The sequence below is a fragment of the Pocillopora damicornis genome, chromosome 1 (genome assembly GCF_964200805.1).
Source record: "Pocillopora damicornis chromosome 1, jaPocDami1.2, whole genome shotgun sequence".
Classification (NCBI taxonomy): domain Eukaryota; kingdom Metazoa; phylum Cnidaria; class Anthozoa; order Scleractinia; family Pocilloporidae; genus Pocillopora; species Pocillopora damicornis.
Window position 1 is genome coordinate 10,042,501 of NC_142670.1, and position 22,500 is coordinate 10,065,000.

The following is a 22,500-nucleotide window of genomic DNA, read 5'->3' on the forward strand; positions in this document are numbered from 1 at the left end:
CTTCAGTTTCCAGCTTTGGGGAAATGTAACTTATCGCAAGCACGTTCATCATAACCCGAGCACTAACTAGGCCTCGAGATGTTGAGCGAAGAGAAAGTGGCTCCATGTTTTGAGAGACAAACCATGTCCTGAAGTTCGAACAAATCGAGTAGAAAGATGAAAACATATCGCTGAAAAGTACCAAACCAAACAATTGCACCCGTAATTTAATTCTCAGATGTTTGACGGGTTCTCACTTGACAGTATTGTCAAAATCAAATTACCGTGTCAGACTTAATTTAAACATTAACATCGCTGACTCAATGTCATTTTATTCCAATTTCGAGAAAGGCCATTACTTCGTTCTTAGGGTAAAACAACACATCTTCAACAAAGCGCGATTTTCTAATTATTAATGTAAACCCTACGATAGTTAAGTGAAGAGAGAATGATGGAAACTTAATTGCTCACGCCGTTCGCTATCATTTGAAAACTTTCTAAGCAAAATATAATCCGTGAGATAGCTTCTCTTCCCTTAATACCACGACTTAATTAAAGATTCCAAACGATAGGACAAGAAACAACTTAAAGAATACAAACACTTAGAAATGTTATTCGAGCGATGAACCGGCGCGAGAATTTAAGGCTACGAATGCCAAAGTCATTGTTTTACCGAAACGTGATTTGAAATATAAACTGAAGCTATTATCAAACGACGATTGGTGAAAGAAGATTTGAATTTTTCTAGGCCTTAGCGTAAGAGAAAAACCCAGATAGGACACGACTTACCTCCACTTCTTTCTCGGATCCTTTAGCTTTGTGCTTCGCTTCTCTTTGTTGGTGAGCTCTTTCCAGTCTGTTTTCTGGAGCTCTTTGTATTTCCTTCTCACTTTGCTCTCCCCGAGACTCTAAACTCTCTTCGCCTTTTCACTTTTGTCCTCTCTTGTTCTCTTTCACGTTCCTATTGCCGCATTGTGCCTATTTTAGCGTCCTTTCTAATTTCTTACATGATTTTCTCGACTCGCTTTACGCTTTTTACCTCTTCCTTTCTTTGGTCGCTCTGTCTCTATAATTTCTTTCCAGTCTATTTCCACTCAAAACCCACGAACTTGAATTATAACAATTTCCTCTGTTTGAAAAAACTTTAGTTGTGCCGGTATCGTTGCTTTGCGAGTTGATTAAAAATTGCAAAATACTGAGAATTTCTGTTCAACCACAACCTCACCAGTTCGATTTCCCGCTTAAAACGCGGGCTGCAAACTATTTGCTTATGCGGCTTCACATTTACTGACACACGTGAAGCCCTCGTGTAATGTCTAACCTTGTACTCACTATACGCTGCACTAAAGCTCGGTACACGAGTATGCGCACTTCATTGTTATTTGTAGGTGTCTCCTGGCGCACACTAAAGTGGTATCGAAGATACGCACGCTATCGCGCCTGCGCATCCCCTTTTCCCTTACTTCCATTGCGTGAAGGCTAGAATAGTGCCTGCGATACAGTTGGCCGCGCATGCTAAAAGTAACACCTTGTACGGTCGGTCGTAATATAGTAGTAAGTCCACATTTCTTCGGCGTAGTGAGGTGCTCCTATTTGCTATAATTGCAAAATGGTAACGAGATCGTTAACCACATTAAAAAAATATATATCTTTTTTTATTTAGAATCAATAACTGGCTGGCGACGAATTGGCTTCACTTAGTCTTAGAATCGTAGTTCAACTTTGAAAGTTACAAAAGTAATGTTAAACCATGTTAAGAAAAACCAAATAAAGCTCCATTTACCCCTTACTTGTCACCAGATTGCAAAATTATGAGCCTTATAGCCGAGCAGTCGTTTTTAATGCATAAATGTAACATAGAATACAACTCATGTTATCCAATACTAAACTGTCTAACTTAGTCTTAAAGACGCACTTGAACTTTGAAAGTTTCATGATGATAAACAATGTTAAGAAAAACAAAAGAAAAAATTATATTTTCTTTTTACATGATGGGCTTTTTTTTTATGCAGTATTTAATTTGGAGCATAAACCTATCATGGAATATACAGCTGTTTCGAGAGAGGTGGTCCGACAAAAAGCGTAAAAATGCACACGACAACCATGAAAGGTATTGAGGGTAGTTTTCAGATCACGGCACCTTGACTTCAGGACGCAAAGAAAAACTGAGGAACGTCCTTGTACGGACGCGGTTCAGCGGGTTTGATTAATAAATTTATTTTCCTTCACTTATTAAAACTCATGAACTACCGGATACCCAGATTGTTTTCCAAGATTGTGGCGTGCAGTTTTGTCCGTTTTTTCCGATAATCTTTCTCGTAACAGCTATATACCTTACAACACTTGACTATTACAATGCCCTTCATTTAATCCTTAAAATAGTTTTGTGCTATGAGCTAAACCTGACGATTAGACCATAGCATCGACTAAAACTGATACTGAAGACGTGTCGACCTCACTCTGTTCAATGGGTACCGAAAAGGAATGGTGACGATACTGTATGATTGTGGGATTACGGAGGAGAGTTACAGCAAGAAGCCAGTGGTTGACCACCCTCTGTGACAGGCGTGGATGGCGGATTTCGCGTTTGAATCCTGTTTCAAAGTTATATCGACATTCAGTACATTAACGGTATTGTTGAAGTGTATGTGGGTAAATGCAAACTATATGTCGACTGCCTTACAAAAGGAACTCAGGCACTGTCCGGTATGGTTGCCTTATATTAATTCATTGGATCAATATCAGTATCTAGGCAACTGCCCACCTACCCCTCCTTTAATTCAACAACAGTCAATTGAAAACAAGTTAAGGTTAACGTTGGGTTAGGGGAGGGGTAGGTGGGCAGTTGCCCAGATACTGATATTGATCCAATTTATTGACATACCAGTGACTTGTTTTGGCTCCTCAGCGTTGTTTGGCTGCACAGAAAGGTTGGAATGTTCTGTGACAGACAGATTTTTAGTTAACTTGTTAAACATAGCTATATTTAGTTAGTATATTTGCTCTGGTCACGATCATAGATATGTGCGCGCTCTGATTGGTCGAGGATTGCATCATAACTCGCTATAATCTCCTCATTTCCGAAGAAGTGATAAATGCGATGGAAGAAAATTTCAATTGAAAAAAGCACAAAAGATGCTACTGTACTGAGTTTGGTAGAACACTTTTAACAGGATTAAATGAAGTTGATAAGTCTTCTTGCTTAGGTAGATACGAGTAATTAACACAATTGTCACAAAATATGCGGAACGCTTTCTTTATTCACAAAATTTGCAAAATTATTCGAAAGCACCCGTGCAATTATACCAACCGTTATTCGCGTCAGGTTCAGTAAACATTGTTAAATAATCCCCTCGACTGTCTCGGCAATAATTCAATAATATTCACTTCGCCTTCGGCGCACAATTGTCAATAATAGAAGGGCGAGGGACAAACGTTGGAGAAAAAAAATACAGATAAATATAGAGGCAAATTGAGTAAATGACACGCGGACAGATTTACTTACCATTTACTGACAGTCTGGGTGAGTGACTCACTGACTGACTGACTTAATGATTGATTGACTGACTGACTTAATGATTGATTGACTGACTGACTTAATGATTGATTGATTGACTGACTTAATGATTGATTGACTGACTGATTGACTGACTGACTGATTGACTGACTGACTGACTGACTGATTGATTGACTGACTGACTGCCTGATTGATTGACTGACTGACTGATTGATTGACTGCCTGACTGACTGACTGACCGACGGGCTGAATCTCTGACGAACCGACCGATTGACTGACTGATTTACTGACTGACTGACGAACTGATCGACTGACTGACGGACTGACTGACAGAATGATTAACCAATTCCAACTTGAGTTAATACTCTCGATATGTTCTTCTAAGACCAGTAATATTTAATTTCTTAAACGTTACTTACGTTTCTCCTCCGAAGTTGTCGCCTTGTTGCTTTCAATGAGCAATTGGCAGAACATTAACACAACGGGATGTCTGTGGGCTACCAACACTTGAAGAAATCCAAGATACGCTACAAAACCTGTTCGGTAAGTTGAAGGGAAAAATGAGCATTAGATGCGGACTCAAGTAAAGTCTGCGTTGCTGCTCGGGTTGTTTTTGTCGTAACTTTCATGGCTGAAGTATCTTTTGCTGAGAGACCAATCATTATTTATCACCGAGGTGGAGAAGGGGAAAGAGGATTCTGCGGATGATTGCATGGCTTTCATTGGGAGCAGAAGGGGAATCAGTCGTCTCTTACAGAGTTTGAAGGGGGAACTATGGCAAATTGACTGCCACTGAGAATGAAGTCCTTCGATCCCCTTTCCAGGCGATAAATAATTACCAGTCCCTTGTGCATCGTTGCATTTTTGTTCAAATGCTTCGGTAATTTGAGAAAATCAAAAGAAGCAAGAGGCAAAGTCTGAGAAGCAGCAAGCAGCTGCCCAATGTTTCAACTTTTTGGTAGAGATGCCGTCGTTCGGCAAGCACTTAATGGCAGATGATAGGTCAGAAGTCTAAACTCGAATTTCATTTTTCGATAAAACACATTTGAAAACTGGTTTTTCCGGAAAGCTTACCATTTTCCCATTTTTGAAATCCTGGCATGAGAATAGGTCGGTCGGGACGCGAGAAGAAGAAAAGCCCGAGAATCATAGCTTTAGCTATGCGGAGAAGACCTATTGGGATTCCAACAATGGCGTTGAGGAACACAAAGGCATACGACATGATAGAGAACAGTCGTCTAAAACGTGATTCAAAATAGAGAAAAAAGAGAATAAAAAAGTGAAACAAAGAAATAATGGATAGCTGCTTATACTGACCGGAGCAGTGTTGAGTAGAAAACGTGGTCTATTTCCAAGAAGGTAAGAATAAATGTGAGGGTCTCAGTGGGATTAACCGTAAGGCTGTAAAAGTAGCTGTTAGGCGTAAAACAAAAACAAAAAAAAAACGTTTCCTATCTCGGTGATGAGTCATGAGGAAAGTGTCCAATTAACTGTTAACGTGAGAAGGCCAAAATTTTAACCGTTAGCCGTTAAGGGCCATCACCACATTAAGACCCTCAAGGAACCCGTGAGCTGCCCCATGTGCTGATTCCCGATAGGTCTCTCGAAAATGGAATGATCTTCTTCAGAGAAGAGGAAATTAAGGTAGATTATTCAGATGATTTGTTTTAGAGATGTGCGCATTCTAATTGGAGGCAGAGTATGATAAACTCTGCGAAAACTAATTTTCGCGCCAACATCCCGCGCCTTTGGCAAGACGAGAAGCCTTTTCCTTCGTTGCAAATGAGACGAACAGCCTTATTCTTTGTTAAGCATCAAAGCTAGAATGTGTCGTGTTGGAAATTTTGTCAGTACACAGCTAATTTTAGATATTACGAGAGTGCAAGCTTTTGTGACATAAATTGGTTCATTTCACATTGCATGGAGAAGCAGAGGGGTAAGAATCGCGAATAGCAAGCTGAACACATCCATTTTAACAATCAATGATAAAGCAGCGAAAATGCGTTTATGATACGTCATCTATGAGTCAAGAACCAGTCAAGGTGAGCGTGCGCAGCTCAGCTTATCATGTTAATAGATAAAGAAACTGTCATTTTTACCGGTTGTCAATCACGACTGAGAAATTTGAGTATTCTCTGTCACGAAAGGCATATCGAGATAGGAACACGCCCTGGAACACTTGTGAAATGACACTCAGCACTATCGTTGGTCTGAAAGGAAAAAAATTGAAAAAAACAGACAAACAAACAAAACGAATGAAACACCAGAGAGGAAATGTAATTAAACAATATATAAAACAACCTATTCACGTTATCAATCTACTTACACAACTCCTTTTGCAGCTGATAAAATAAACTCGCGTATCATCTTATCATTACTTGGAATGAAAATTAGAAGGAAGCCCAAATTTGACAACACGGAAAAACCTGCAAAGAGAAACGAGCGAAATACTGGAAAAAATACCAGAGATCTGAATATCTCATCATTTGCAAACCTGATTAGACACTACTTAACGCTCTACGAAGCCTTGTTTTAACATTAGAGGTGTTGAGAACATACGCGAAAGTTATGGAAACCCTTAAATTATTCCCACTCTTCTCCAGCTTAGTCATCGTGAAAACGAAAAGAAACCTCCTCTTTTGCTTCAATACAGGCTCGCACCTGATATACTACTCTGAATGTACCTTTATAATTGATAATTGATGCATAATCAATAATGGTTATTGAACCGAGTGGAGTACAATTTGAGCTGAAATCATATGCGTGATTTCAAAATTGAACGAGCGCGCAGCGCGAGTTCGATTTGAAATCATAAGTATGATTTCAGACCAAAATTGCACGAGACGAAGTTCGATTACCACTTTATACATCCATTTTATTGATGCAGCGCTGAACTGGTTTGAAATTAAATTCATCCATTTTTTTTTTTTGGGGGGGGGGGGAATAAAACAGTTTTGGAAACAAAAGTAGCAAAATTTGCCACATGATACTCTTTGTCTCCCATTTTACTGCAATTTGATTGGTTACTTTAAACAAGCCTTGAAATCTGAGTGGTTGTTTTGTTGTTAGTGTAGTCTCCTGATTCGCTGGAAAAAAGATGCGATCTAAAGCAAAAAATGGTGCGAATATGAATAATTTATGAATAAATCGCACCACTTAGAGCCAATCAGATTACAGGGACCACCAGTGATTTCAAAATGGATGTCGTAAAAATAAAAAATTGGACTTACAGCTTTTGCACTGCTTTTATTGATTTAAGGTTGAGCAACACTAGTGTGGGTTTTATTATTGATAAAGATCTTAGCTTTGAAGCACACTGGGATATTTATGTAAGAAACTGTCAAAACGACTTGGACTTTTGAGGCATATTAGTCCTTATCTCTATTAGTCCTGTTTATTATAATAAAAACTTGTTTAATCAAGTTATACGTTTTGTCTGACAAAAGCAGAGGGTTTTTACAATTAAGTCGAGTAAGTCTATTTTCGACCTTTACGCAGTGTGAAGAAAGCGTAAAGTATTTACAAAGTGTGACAGAGGAGTTAAACATGCGTGAAACGTTTTGGAAGTTACGTGCACGTGTTTAGTGGTCACAGATTTAGTATCAAATCATTGCTACAATTATCGTTATTATCTATTGACAGGAATGGTGGTTATCATTGGAGCTACTCGTAGGCCTGTCCTTATTAGGTTCGGCGACTTTTGAGCTACTTTTGGCGTTGGAGCAACTTTTTGCAGTCTTAGCGACCTACAACATTTATCAAACACGAAGAAGTCAATGATTTCACAGAAAACTCCAATTTATGCGAATTTTCTTAAATGTTTATCGACCTTTTGAATAAATAGCCTGACACTTGGCAACGTTTCGCCGACCTATTGCGATCTTTGTCTAATATTGTAATTGTAATGGATAATCGATCGGCTAACCGTTAGACTTCAGAGTTTCCTTTTCTTTGTCCTATTTTCAAGAAAAATACATAAGGAGGCCGGACTTTTAGCGTACGAACTATTAGAAATTGGAACGAACTGTCTTTTGACGTAAGTAAAGTGAAATGTTAAATATTTAAAAAGAAACTGTGTACGAATTTAATCGCTAAGCAAAGAGAGATAGGACATTTTGAATATCTGTTAAGTATTTAGGTAGCCTTTTCTATCAAGTCTTACTTTTAGATAGTTAATAGTTTTTAAATAGTTAAGAATTCTAAATAAGACTCTAGATAGTTTTTTAATAATATTTTCTTGCCTCTTAAATTATCTATTAAAAAATGTTTATCTTTCTATAATGACAGTATAGAGTTATTTTATCATTAATTACGATTTTACGTTTCATAGAAGACCACAAGTTTATTAGTTTTATTATAACTGTCAGGTGTCTACCCTCTTTAAATAAAGGCGTTATCTTACCTTACCTTACCTAGTGTGTGCACGGAACAAATGCTTAATTTCTCAGATTGCTTTGAGTTGAAAATTCTATACATACCAATCACGGCATAGGCGACTTGATATCCAGTATAACTCAGACTTTCTCCCTTCAAGACAAAATATTCAGTAGTAACGCAAAATGTACGTGACCTCTTTTAAATCATCATCGTTATTATGATCGCGACCATGGCTATGAACGCAGCTGTAACTGTGATCTTGACCGTGACCGCGACCGTAAACGTGAACGTGACCGTGAACGTAAATGCCAATGTAAATGCGAAGTGTTTTTACTGTTATCGTTGTATTCAGCCATCATTAGGTTATGCAAGGAGAAAATTCTCAATTTTCTGGAAAAGGCTGAAAGCTTTCCAATCTTTCAAATCATCTTGCCCTTCAAGTAAGAAGAGATATCAGTGGAAGGCAAAGGTTAGTCGTTTCCTCCTTAATTTTGATGGGAGCGTTGAAAGCAAATTTATCGCCATACCACATAAGAGGCCGGTGAGAGGCAAACGTTTTGCATTAGACGTCTATCTCCACGGTAAAGCTGGAGCATGTGATCCCTAGGAGAAAGAATTACAATAAACTTTAGAATAATCTTTCAGTCCGATTTCAACAGAATGCCTAAAAACTAGTGAGCGTCGTGTTTACATCATTTCACGGGTCGAATTCAAGACACGAGTCAACGTCGAGTCAACTATAAAATTTTCCCCTCCTTGTAAATGACATCGCAAGGCAATAAACTATTTTTCAGTCGCCGAAAAAGCCAAATAAAACAATCAAACCCGTTCCTTCAACTAAGTTTCTCTCTTTCACTTCAGTTAAACCAGCTCGTATTATCTGTTTCAATTTTACCACAGGTAAACTTTCCGCATTCTAAATTGTTGCTAAGCGCTCTTAGACCTCTCACCATGATACAGAATTGTTGAAAAGCTTTTTTGAAACGTTTCAAAGGATTTTATTGTCCATTAAGACATATGACGATAACCACAACTGATGGTCTGACTACAAAAAGTTGAACTCGGTAACTTTTGATTTCTTCTTCTTTATTCATAAGACTCAGCCCTTATCATACGTTATGTATTCCACACGTTATGTAACATGGCTCGCTTTGAAAATTTTGAACTTTTCTGAACTTTTTTGTTTTTTTCACGATTTTTTGTTTTTTATTACTCATGACCTCCCCCTCCCCTTCTCATTAGCGGTAAATTAGCAGTCAGTTATGCATAGTCCTCCTTTATTCTCTGTTAACGACGACTGATCCCCCTCCGTTCCCCCCTAAAAACCATGTAGCCCCCCCCAAATTCTTCTACTCAACCCCCCCCCTCCCCCCCTTCGGGGATAAATGATAAATGGACCTTAAGAGCATTGGCCTCTTAGAGGTGAGCGAATTGTAAAATCGGAGACTCTCAAGACTGAGATTTAGCAGGTGCACCTCTACAACTTCTCATAAATACCCCGGCTTTGGTGCGTTAGAGCTGCGATAATACTTCTGTTGTTGTTTTTGTGTGTGTGACATATCAGTTACAACTTCGCATAATTTTCAGACGCCAAAGCTCATACGAGTACTTAAGTCGTTCTCAATAAAATCTGTGACTTACCCTAGCTCTAATGCCCTAACCATACAGAATTACGAGTTTTGAAAGAAATACTGACAAGCGATCGAGATCGGATGGTGTCTTAATGGAAATTTAACAGTGGGCATTTCATGTGGTGACTCTCCTTGTTCACTGTTTCCAGGTGCAAAATCTGAAAACCCGGAGAAAAATCCCTCAAAGCATGTCACGCTAGGTCCGGGAATCGAACCAGGGTCGAAACGGAGGGAGACGAGCGCTCTCGCTCAGTACTGCGCTATCCCAGATCCCTCATAAAACTTAAGCGTCCTGTTGAACATTTATGGCCCTCACGAACACGTTTAGGAAACTAATCACACGTACCTGTGGCACTTCGTGAAGTGAAGTGTTGTTATAATATAAATTAGAGCTGCGAAAATGTGCGATCCGTAAAGATAACCTAAAATAAAGAATTATATAAATCTAGCCAGTAGAAAATAGAAAACTAACCTACCCTGTTCCAAGCAAGCAATTGGGTGGTAAAACAGCAGAATAGTGAACTGTACATTTGTAAACGGTGCAATTATAGCAGCTGTGAAGCAAAAAAAACGAGGGGACTTGGGTCTGGTCACATGACAATCCCGAACCAAACCTTCCACGGTTTCACCCTGCAACTATCGCACCGTTTACAATCGTCTCATTAACTGAGCGCCAGGAAAAAGCTTAAATAGCTCCTGATACTAGAGCTGACTCCCTCGATTCGACGTGGCAATGGAATTCTCCTCGCTATGTGGGAAAATCGTGGTAAAAGTCTCTTTTGCATGATAAAGGCTTTTTACAAGCGACTTCCTATTGCTAGAGCTTCAACGTCATAATCATCTCAGTACTATTTAAAACGATTTATCCCCTACAATATGGCAAAAGTTTCTGAGGAGAGCGTCGATATCCTTATGTGGTCTTTTTTTTTGTAAAGTGTTCGGAGGGAAATGGTCACAGGGGGTTAGAGCTCGATGAAATACCTTAGAAAATACAGCCTATCAGAATGAAGTATGTCCTATTAGAAATATGATAATGAACAATGGTAATTTGACTAATTCTTGTGGAGCGGTTTCCGCGGATTTTAATATAATCAGTAGTTTTATGAAGAGGTTTGATTAACTGACTAGTAGTGACTAAAAGACTGATGAAAAATTGTCCGCTTCACATGGTCAAGTCGAGCAAGGCTTTGAAATTGAAAGATTTTTGGAAGCAGGTAAATTATTATGTTCTACTGCTAATACATCACCTCTGTGTATATCCCCATAGCTGCCTAAAAGATGTTCCCACGCTGTGAGAAAAACTATTAAGACCTACATACAACAAAGAGAGATCGAATATTTAAGAATCATTTCATGGCAAATATTTGCTATAAATAGTAGGGGTCATTAGTATACACACTCATGTCTATTGTAAAATTTGAATCCTTGCCAAAGACAAATCGAAATGCAGAGAATGAAGAAGTCCATTCCAAATCGATAGATAAGACATCTTCTGATACAATGAGTACTTACTTCAAAGACAGCTATCCCGACAAGAAACACTGTTGATATCAACTGAGTGGAGAACTTAAAATCTGAAATCAAAGAAGTTGTCCATTTCATTAGTCCAATCCATAAGTCTAGCTTTGAGCTCATTATTAAAAACATAATATCAAAATGAATGAAAAAAAGAGATAAATAAGTCAGGGTCCATAAACGATACGAAAAGCATAAGTAAAAAACAATAAATCGACCTAAAATACCAACGTTGTTTATTTTGTAACGAAATACCATACACACCTGCCCTTGGTATGTAAAAAAAGTGGAGAACCTTCCAGTACCACTCTGACTTGTTCGGGTATCTGAAAAAATATGGGAGAAGATACTGCTGACAATAATAAAAACTCAAGGACGATAATAATAACTCAAGGAAAAGGACAAGGACAAGGAAAATGACCACAAAATTTAACTGTTTTAGTCGTACATTGAACAGGAGTTTTTTAAAAATATCTTACATCGGAGGTTTTTGCCCTAAAATGAATTTCACGTGAAGAACGTCTGAATCATGAACCAGTGAGCGGGAGCAGGAGTCCTTTTCCTAAAGAGAAAAATTTTAGGGATGGAATTAAATTAATTACTGATACCTTCAATCCTTTAAATTTGTACTCTCTTATCGCCATTTCCGCCTGTTTTTTTCTAAATTCTTGAATTCTCCCATATTTCAAGACATTTTGTAATTTTCCTTTTTAATTCGATTTTAAGGCGTCATTAAAACTTTGCTTGACGCTTTTCTTTGAATTTTATGATACCACTATTCCCTCATCGTACTTAGCTAAATAGGGAATGATCTAGAAACTCCAGACAAACAAAGACACATGCACAAATTACACACTTTTGTATCTGCTGTAAGGGGACGAAAACATACATGTATGCAACTCTAACTTACTGCTGACTCTGTAGAAGATACAGACCACATCTGTCTAACTCGTCGAACAATAAGGAAAGCAAATCGCGTTGTTATAAAGATGAGGCACAGTGTTGTAGGCAGGTTAGAAATAATAAACGTTATTCCATAGGCTCCTGTTTTCTAAAAGGAAAAAAAAATACTTTACTTATTTGAGCCATACGGGCCATAGTTTTGTTCCATGACTCATGAAATCTAATTTATAGCCAACAGAAATAATGGCACTCGAAACAACAGCGAACAAAAATTACTCTTTAGCCTTTTCTACATAAAACAAAAATAGATTACAAGGACAAGGGCAAGGGCAAGGACAAAACAAAGAGAAGGACAAGGACTAAGACAAAGACAAAAATATTTCACACCCCTGCAAGGGTGTGAATTGACTTACTTCCGAAAGTTGTTCATGGCTTGAGAACGATTACGCTTTTTCAGCGCAGTATAAACTATATTAGTGTTTTGGGTGATTTAACTCTTTCTCTATAATCCATTTCCTTAGCTTCATTCAGTCGTTCATAAAAACACAGGAAGCAGCTTTATCTGCGTGACCATAAGGAAACATAAGTTCTTCACGTTTGTTGATGCATTCCAAAACTAATACCTTATACGCAACGTAGCAACGTATCTCTGTAGCAAGTTGAAAAGAAAACCTGAAAGAAACCAATGGAAGTCAACGAGTTTAACGTATCATCTGGCCCTGTCGGCAAACTGTCGAAATACTGGTGGGATTGTAACCTAGAAAGGCATCTCGACCAGGAAAAGAAAGACAATATACATCATAACATACCGCGCGCAAGTCCTACCTAATTCCTAAAGAGCTACCATGGTACAAATCTTTATGTACCCATAACATGACGTTTGCAGTTTCACTTCGTCTTATATCAGGGATGGCAAAGCAAGCTTAAAATGGCAGAAATCGCCAGAAACCACCACAGACACACAAGATGTGAGTAAGTTCTATTGAATTCACTTGTAAAATATTCACTTGTAAAATATTCACATGTCGAAATATTTATCGTTGTAAATCGACCATATTTCGTTCCCCATACTATTCCTTGCAACGTGTTCAAATTCTCAACGGTTCCTCTTGTAACTCAACCCCACTTCAGACAACGCGTGATGCTTTCATAAATTAATCGTTTGCTTTTTCTCGAGATGTGAGCCTGGGACGCGTGTAATCATACTATTTTAAAGAGTTGACATTTCCTAAAACTATTGTTCAATTGAAGATTTTAACTTTAAAACCGTACAATTTTAGAATTTCCAAAAATTTTAATCAAGAAGTTAGAGTTATTGTTGGCTGCGCTTGGAGCAACTCTTACGCTTCTCTCCTGGTCCGCAAACTTCTCGCGTGGTGCATCCATGAATCTATATACGCACGCTAAGCATGGACCAATTCTTTAGTACTCAGCGTGTTTATTGTAAAGAAACCTGCATCAACTTTGAAGAGTTCCGGTTTGTTTTAGCCCCAAACCTAAAATTAACGTTCTGATATCTCATGAAATCGCATGTTTTTAATTGAGAAGTGAACTGATGTCAAACGTATTATCGAAGTTTCACGAAAAACACCCTCCATAAAAACAAAGAAAGGGATGACCCGAATCTCTACTTTGTCCCACTATGTCTGACTTAACGAGCTAGAGCAAAAAAATCCCATAATTTAAGAAAATACTCACATACATACCTCAACACACCATAAAGAAAGCCAAGGATAGAACCAACGAATTTGTATTCAGTTGTGAGGCAGACAAAATATGGATAGAATAGTATTGTACAAAGGAGGACGGCCAACAAAACGTCAATAACTGAGTAAAAAGACAGAAAAATATTGCTTGTAGTTTCAAAAAATGATTCTCGGACCTTGTATACTTCTTTGAGTACCATAAAACAACTCTTTTCATTCTGGGCTCTTACAATTGCTTTGTTTCTTAGCTTTGGTCGTCTCCTAGCATTGGTTGTTTGTGTGTGTGTGTGTTCTTGTGTGCTTGTTTTGTTTTTGCTCTCAATTTCTTTTTAAAATTCAGGTTTTGTTAGCTTGTTTGAATGTTGAATTTTGCCTCTTTGTAATGATTTAGTTTTGAATTTTGGAATGGTATTACAGGTTTAACTGAAACCTTTACTAACATGTCTGCGCTTGTTGTGATGCATATGATAGTTCTGTAAATTGGAGACTACAAGGGTTTAGCCTTCTATTACAGAGCGGTTTACTGGAACCTGGATTAGACATGCATCGTGCATTATGCGTCTTACAGAGAGATTTCTGGGGGTGAGTGTTTTACTGTATTTTTTTATCTGTATTTTTTTATCTTCTCCTTTTCTCAGGAAATACTCTGTAATAATCCTTACTGCCGACACAATTAAGAAATTCGATCATAATAGCGTTAGAGTTACTTACTTTCTACCCAGGGAGATTCCGATGGGACAATCGAGATACTGTTGCCTCCACCCAATGCCATGGTTATAACAGTGCTACCTGTGGCTCCAAACGCAGCAGCAATAGTCCATCTGTTACTAAGACCACCAAGAAAGTTCATCGGTCTAAAAAAGAATGATACAGATATGTTGTCCCATTCAAAAATTGTACTGCTGTGCGATCAGAAGCCACAAAACCAGCAACTTGTTGATAAACTGGTGAGCAGGTGTCATTTTTGCGCGCGAATGCTCAGCATTGTCTCGGTGAAAATTAAAGCGGCCGTCTTTGATTCCTACAGCAGCGGAAGGCTGGGACGAGAAAGGAATTTCAACCAGGGGAGGTGGGCGATGGTCAAAAGGAAGGAGAGGGGAGGGGAGGGAGGGAGGGACAGCATAGAAAAATAAGACAGTTGTCGACGAAGGTGACTGATATCTCGAAGACCAGAGTGGAAGGAAGGCGGTGGTCAGTTGAAACAACTTAAGGCACCTATACTTGAAATTTAGAGTCAAATAACACACTTTTAGATGTGATAGGCAAGCTTTTGAGACACGGTTTCAGCTTTGAACCTTTGGCTTTTGAATTTTGGGGGTGAATTATACTCAAGTTGTGGCGTCCATCTAGATTTGAATTATTTTGCAACGTAAAGACTTTTCATAATGTACGGGATCAGTTATAATGCAAAGGAAGACGGCTCCGAATGGAGCAAATCACTGGGGCTGAGGCTTTTATCTGTGTGCGTGTGCGTGGGTGTGTGTGTACGTGCGTGTGTGTGCGTGTATGTGCGTGCGTGCGTGAATGTGTATGGGGGCCAAATCGCTCAAGTTCTAGATTTGCTATGAAACAATTATAAAATTATCTATTTTCATAATCGAATAACATACATCAGTAGTCCAGGGCGCCCATCCCAGAGCTCCAATTTCAACTTAGTGCGTCGCTTCAGGAATGAAAGAGCTAAAATAATAATCAACTGAAAAAAAACAACAGAAAGAAAAATTGAATGCTTTTTTTAAAAATGAATCTTATCTCATGGATTACACAAACAACACCGAATGAGAAGAACAATTAATTCCCCATTGCCTATTGTTCCACCCATTGCCGGAAAGTTGCGGCGCCACACAAACACGTATTGCACACAGGCTAGCGACCTTTTCTTACAAGTTTTATCATTATGATTTTTCAACAGACATAACTAGGAACACTTAAATTATTTACAGGGCTATTGAAAAGGGAGACATTCTCTCTCTCTCTCTCTATTCGAACTTTATTAAATAATGGCTCCTTTCCAAGTCCATATCCACACGGTAAAGGGCAAAGAAAAAAGTAAATCCGCTATCGCTGCCGTTTATTTCATTACCCAAAAAAATATACAGAATTGAACAGAGCACTCACTGCGGGAGCAAGACATCCAAACTCAAATTTTCTTTGCTGGTGGAGAGCCTCCAAACAGCTACAACAAGAGAAAAAAAGAAATTTATTAGCTCATGGGGTAAAATTTCCGCACAGCCCCATACTATTGTAAAACAAATCTGTTTTCCCAATGGCAATCTATTGTTTTTGTCATTGTTTTCTCTATCCAAGAACTGAATGCAAAATGTAGTATGGGGCTGTGCGGAAATTTTACCGCTCATGGATCCATAGCTTTCATTACGTATCATCTCATGAATGGAGTGAAAAAAAGGCTCTATCAAATATATTGCATGTGGGGCACGACGTGAGTGTAGTATCCAAGCTAAAGCACTAAAAACAGTAACGAGAGCCAAATAAAAGATCAAGTCACGCGGAGATTGCTTCGTTATGTAAATGTTGACCTTTCTACATATATCCAGAACTGAATAATCAAACGGTTACTGATTGAATTCTTTCAATAAGGGGCAATGAACCGATGAATGACAATGGCAATCAAAAGCGAGTGGAGTCCAATTTGGTCTGTAATCATGCAACCGTCATTACGGAATCGCGCCCATTGAAAAGCGTCGCCCGAGAAAAGTGGGGTACCCATGATGCTTTGCGGGCGCAATGACCTAGGAATGAGGTTGCAAACGCTCACCGCCAACTTCGGTCGCTTTAGATCTGAATTGACAAATTCCCAAACGGGAGTTGTAAAATTTCGCTTTGCGTCCGTTTAGAGACAATGGAGATACAATTGGAGCAATTAGCATTGTTTCAAAGTGACGAAATGCTCTTTTCGTCGGTAAAGAGCGAGGGCCGCGTTTGCATATCAAAAGAGCGTGAAGTGTTCATCCGTAAGCTTATGAGCGTGAGCGTGCACCTACGTGGAGCGGGAATCTACAACGTATACTTAAGCTTTTCGAAAAGTAATTAGACTACCGACGTGTTATCTGAAACTGACGGCAATAACGGGCCAAAAAGGAAGGTAAAATTCCGCACAGCCCCACACTACATTATACGTTCAGTTCTTGGATAGAGTGACAAAAACAATACTTTACCATTGGGAAAACAGATTTGTTTTACGATAGTATGGGGCAGTACGGAAATTTTACTAAAAGGAATATTTCTGTGATGTTTTGCTTTCTTGGCGAAGTTGATGGTCGAACCTCGCAAATCTGCCGCATTTGAGTCTTAACACAAATTGAAAACCCGGCATTTGAAAGGTAATTTAATTTTACATCTGACCGATTTTTAAACAATATAACCTAATCAAGATAACGCCACTAATTACGTCTATTCTTCTTCGATGAAAAGCGCTACGTTTCGGTTGTCTGCACAAGAAACAATACTTTCGAACACTGCGTACACGGGGGATTACATGATTGACAGTCGGATTGACAGGCCTGCGTGAAGTTACGCATGCTCTCTTTCTCTTTTCTAGCTTATTTGCATTTTCCCGTGCGACGTTTTTCAATGGGCGCGATTCTGTAATGGTGAATCGGTGGTGCGATTTTTTGATCAATGGTATTAGATTTCTGACAGAAATGAATGAAAAAATTCCTACAAAACTTTCCATTTATAAGCATGGTGCATATGGAACAAATGGAAGACGAAACTCTTAAATTAGTAGGGATATATTTTCAGTTTTAAAACGATACTTGGCCTATAAATAAACTAGTCTAAAGAAGTTGTTATCAATATTTGCGTATTACAAACCGCGCATGAAGCAACCAAATTGAAATCTTTAAACATTGCGTTTGTGAGAACAGACCCATTCACTTTTCAGCCAGAGACTTTGCCAATAAACTCTTGAATTCATTGGCACCTTTCGATGTTATTTCTTCTCTTTTTCTCTAGCCGACTTGAGGAGCTTTGCTTTGAGACACTTCCCGCCATGTCAGTTCACGTGCGGTATCAAGTCTTAGAAACTTTTTCAACGAGATGTATGTATTCGATAAACGAGACACATTAACAACTTGTTACAACTTTTTCTATCACTTACTCATTCTCACTTGTCGCATCTGAAGCCATTATGACTGCTTTTCTGAACTCAGTAGGTTTCTGCTTTGCTGAATAAAACTTGTCTAATTTTAGAAGGCTCCCTCCCTAGGGTTTTTTGACCGCGCGAGATCTGGACTCCAACGACACCCAATGTATTCTTGGTTTTCACCCACGTGACCTATACCTTGACAACGGTTGCTACGCCGCCATATTGGTGTCGTATAATTCAAACACTGTTCGCGTGTTATCAAAGCTTTCGAATATTTTTCATCATGGTTCATTGTATTATGGTTGATTGTTTTCATAATAGTGGAAGGACGAAAGGTATAGGGTTTTATAGGATTCCAGTAGTAGTCACTAACCAAGGAGAAAAAGCAGAAGAGCTAAGCAGAGAACGAAGAGAAAGATGGATCGCCGCCATTAGCCGCGACGACATCACTTTGAAGGATGTCCTCAGTAATGAAAGAGTCTGTGGACGACATTTCGTGTCAGGGCAATCTGCAAAACCCTGGGATAAGTACAACGTCGACTGGGTTCCTACTTTGAATCTCGGGAAGACAAAATATCAACAGGAAAACCACGACATTAAAGAGGCAAGAGCTAAACGAGCGAAGGAACGCCGCAAAAGATCACTCGAGCGTCAAGAACGCGAGGCAGCTGAGAAACGAAAGAAAATCGATGTCAGTGGCCTTCCCGTCCGTGATGTGGATTTCAGTGATCCTAAAGAAGGATCTTCCAAGGAAATTGATTCTTCTGAGGATATTTTTGATCACGATTGCGCATTTCAAGACCACACTTGCTCAACTCTCGTTGACAGTTCAACTCAAACCCAAGTTGATGTATCTGAAGCTATGACTCAAACTGAAGAGTTTGAATACCTTTTCAAAGAATCATATAAGCCAATTGATCGAGATTTTTTTGATTCTGATGAAAAAGTTCGCTTTTATTCTGGACTGCCTTCAATGGATATCTTAATGACTGTCCTTGACTTTGTGTCACCCCACATCAAACGAAGAACCCAAAAACTTAGCCTTTTCCAGGAAATGATTATCGTGTTGATGAAACTGAGACTGAATATGCCTTATCAAGACTTAGCCTATCGTTTTCAAGTATCTGTGACAACAATATCAAGAATATTTGCATCATGGTTACCAGTGATGGATCAGCATTTGTCCCCACTTATTTACTGGCCTGAAAGACACCAGCTATGGAAGACAATGCCTCTTTGTTTCCAACAAGCCTTTGGAACCAAAGTCACTGTTGTTATTGACTGTTTTGAGATTTTTATTGATAAGCCTACAAACTTGTTAGCTCGAGCTCAGACATTTTCATCCTACAAGCATCACAATACTATTAAAGTACTGATTGGTATTTCTCCCCAAGGAGCTATTTCCTTTGTGTCAGAGGCATGGGGAGGACGTACCTCTGATAAGTTCTTGACAGAAAACTGTGGCATTCTTGAAAAACTTTTGCCAGGTGACATGGTTATGGCAGACCGGGGTTTCACAATCACAGAAAGTGTTGCTCTCAAACAGGCAAGACTCATGATACCAGCCTACACGAAAGGGAGGGAACAGCTGGATCCTATTGATGTGGAAAAAACAAGAGCTCTAGCAAGTGTACGGATACATGTTGAGAGGGTGATTGGTTTGCTGCGTCACAAGTATACTATTCTACAAAGCACTCTTCCCACTGATTTCTTGAACAATGACAATGGACAGGATGAAGTACCAATTATTGACAGAATTATTAAAGTATGTTCAGCTCTTGTAAACCTGTGTCCACCCATTGTACCATTTGATTAGCTACATACTTCATACAGTACTATTATAGTCATATATTGTAGCTAATGAAATGATATGATGGGGTGGAGAGTCTGTGTATAATTTAAGAAATATTATAACCCCATGAAAAGAGAGCAAGTGACTGGGAATGAGCACTGTGTAAGATCAATAATTTAAAAATATATACTTCCATTACAAGAAGGATCGACAACAATGACAACATTTCATTTGTGCTGTGATATTTCATATATTTATAGAAATTATATGAATTAAAATATGAATTATGTTTGCAGGGGGCAGTAAGGACTGTTTATTGAGCACAGCAGCTTAAAATAGCTTGAGTTCATTATTCTTCTTGGATTTTTTTTTTAATGACTGCTACTCTTGAGATTAGCATGAAACAACAAAACAACATTTTTAGTGTAAAATGTATTCAAAAATGTGGAAAAACTTTGATTTCACCAGCTCTCAAACATTCAAGTAAATGTGGTCTCATTCTTGGGATGTCAAACATAAAATCTGAAGGGTTGAGTTCAAACACAAGGCATGTTGCAAATGCTACAGCAAAAACGCCACAGTCACTGCCATTCATTTGTTGCTGCACTGGTACGACTTCAATGCCAACAAAGTTATCTGGTAGCAGATCTTTAACTTGCTGCTCAACTTCATCATCAATAATGTCATTGTACAGACTGTCGTACAAATTAACACATCCTGATGTGCAACCAATAGAACTAATGCACACCCAATGTGAATTACCCGTGTGTAAGATTTGAACAAAGTCACTGGTCATTATGTCAAAGTTCCTTACTCTTCCAAGAGTTGGTCTTTGAAAACCCTCAATGAGAGGATTCACTTTCTTGATACATATTTGTGCTGCCTGTATTATTTTGCAATCCAACCAGCCATCAGGAGATGAAATTATGTCATAGTCATGCTCATCTAGATCTCCAAAAGATGCAATTCTGTTAGCTACACCTTTAGTCACACAGATTATTTCTAAGTCCTCATCACTTTCATATTCATCTCCAGTACAGTATTTATTTGACTCATTTTCATGTAGATCTTCAAAAGATTCAGAAGCTGTTCTGCTTTCAGTCACACAGGGTATTTCTATGTCCTCGTCACTTTCATATTCAGTTCCTGACACAACTGAAGCTGATGGATTATTGACAGTACATGTGGTAGGGATAGTTAATGAAGACTTGTCTGCAGGTTTTTTCTTCACTTTGCAATTTTTGCAGACCCAATATAGCTTGCTGTTATTGGGCATTCTCTTGTAGTTTAGACATTTCAGATGGAAAAATTTCCCACTCTGACATTGACTATGACATTTCAGCAGCTTTTCCCCTACAACAGGTTTAGCTTTACAAACACAAATGGACTGTAATTTCATTGCTTCATCGAAATCAGGGTTCTTTTGACAATCAGGCTTGATCTTAGTAACTCTCTTGGCTTTCTTACATTCTGGAAGTAAATGGCAGCTTGGACAGTACCATACTTTGGGTAAGGGATCAGATATCCCTAAACATGAGAGGTGAAACTCAATGAATGGGCACTTGGGGTTTTGACAAGGCACTGTGCTTTCTTCTGGTTTGGGTTTTCTGCAGTAGCAAACAGGCTTTATATCACCTGCTGGTACAGGTGCAGCAATTTTATGCTTCCTAGTGTACCATCTTCCTAAGATTTCAGATAGGATACAAGATCTCCACTCTTTGGTGAGTTTTGGAAGAACTGATTCCCAGTGTGAAATGTCCTTGTAAATTCTCTCCAAGAAAAACCTTGTTTGATTGTTATTGTCAAAAGAGCACACAACAAAGTCACAATACTGAGAGTCTGTGATAAACAACTGTTGCTGTACTTGAAAAAAGTACTGATGATTTCTCTTGAGCTGTACCTTTCCATTGACCTTTTCAAGACATGAATTCTTCTTTTCCACATAACTTTCAAGGTCACAGTTTTCAATGTTGTAAGGGCATTTGACTTCTCCACAACCATTCCCACAGCATGAACATGATACCAAAAAATCTGGAGTAGCATTTATCCAGGGGTGCTGTTTATCCACTATCATACCACATTGTTCAACTTTCAGATCTCTGTGAGTCTCTAGCATAGTCTTGGCATAAGCATTCACTGCAGCACTCTCATTCTTGCGGCCATGACTGATTGCTTTAGTAGTAACTTTGAACAGATCAGGATATGAGATGGACTTGATTAAGGATTGTGATGGCATAGCAGGGTTAGTATGAGCTACTGCCCAACTCAGAGATGCACCAATGCGCCCAGCTCTGTGCCTGAAAAATGCATTTCCTTTAGCCTGTTCCCTGGTGTCTTGCTCAATTAATTCTACCTGTGATTCTGAAATAGTCAGATCAATATTTTCACACTTTTCTAGGAGTTCTGGATATGACAAGTCAAAATTACATGGATCAAAAAGGTCAGAAATGGTTGGGATACTTCTACTTTTCATGATAAACTGTTCAGAATAGGGTTCAATCAAGCTTAAGGCAACAGGTTTGAACTTGCACTCATTTATTTTGGCAAGCAAATGTTTAAGCTCAGTTCCTCCAGATGTAACCCGTTCTGTCGAGACCTTAGCTTTCTTTGTAGTGCAAGGTGCTGATAAGGAAGGTGGAGAGTTTGCTGATAGTCCCTCAATACAGGCATCTAAGTTATCTTTCAACTTTTTCGCCGACTTGAAGTTGATATCTTTGACCCTTGCATAAGGAACCTCACTCACATATGTCGGTAACAACCACGTGCACTTTACTTGAGTACATGCCAGCGTTTCATTAATTCTCGTTGAAGCTTCGATATGAAATAAAATACTTGCAATATGTGAACAAGTCTCAGCTAGTCCAGCTTTACAACCAAGGCAGTGGGCTGATAACACGGTTCCCTCCTTATTAGTAATAATCCAAACTGCAAATGGTCGCTCATTCATTCGTTGAGAATGTCTCACCTTTCCG

The 22,500-nt window shown here is 38.8% G+C and overlaps 3 protein-coding genes across 3 annotated transcripts in view; 1 reads left to right on the top strand and 2 right to left on the bottom strand.

The window, feature by feature from the left end:
• Nucleotides 1-1,788: 1,788 nt before the first annotated feature.
• LOC149051887 (stimulated by retinoic acid gene 6 protein-like) lies at nucleotides 1,789-17,840 on the bottom strand. Its single transcript, XM_089206718.1, has 20 exons — nucleotides 17,749-17,840; nucleotides 15,747-15,804; nucleotides 15,239-15,324; nucleotides 14,340-14,482; nucleotides 13,629-13,749; nucleotides 12,546-12,594; nucleotides 11,930-12,070; nucleotides 11,499-11,581; nucleotides 11,284-11,345; nucleotides 11,017-11,078; nucleotides 10,752-10,815; nucleotides 9,851-9,926; nucleotides 8,401-8,476; nucleotides 7,975-8,023; nucleotides 5,823-5,922; nucleotides 5,596-5,706; nucleotides 4,571-4,734; nucleotides 3,916-4,032; nucleotides 2,864-2,920; nucleotides 1,789-2,573 (listed from the first exon to the last, which is right to left on the bottom strand). Exons 1-20 carry the CDS (start codon nucleotides 17,775-17,777, stop codon nucleotides 2,389-2,391), a joined length of 1,833 nt encoding a protein of 610 aa, XP_089062844.1. The 5' UTR covers nucleotides 17,778-17,840; the 3' UTR covers nucleotides 1,789-2,388.
• A 128-nt stretch (nucleotides 17,841-17,968) lies between these two features.
• Nucleotides 17,969-22,500, bottom strand: part of LOC149051888 (uncharacterized) — a 4,895-nt gene continuing 363 nt past the window's right edge. The window contains exon 1 of the mRNA XM_089198911.1: nucleotides 17,969-22,500. This exon is cut by the window's right edge and continues 363 nt beyond it. Coding sequence (XP_089055037.1) covers nucleotides 19,965-22,500 — 2,536 coding nt within the window. The 3' untranslated portion in view covers nucleotides 17,969-19,964.
• On the top strand, nucleotides 18,020-19,724 carry LOC149051889 (uncharacterized). Its single transcript, XM_089201125.1, has one exon. The coding sequence runs from the start codon at nucleotides 18,020-18,022 to the stop codon at nucleotides 19,550-19,552; it is 1,533 nt and encodes a 510-aa protein (XP_089057251.1). The 3' UTR covers nucleotides 19,553-19,724.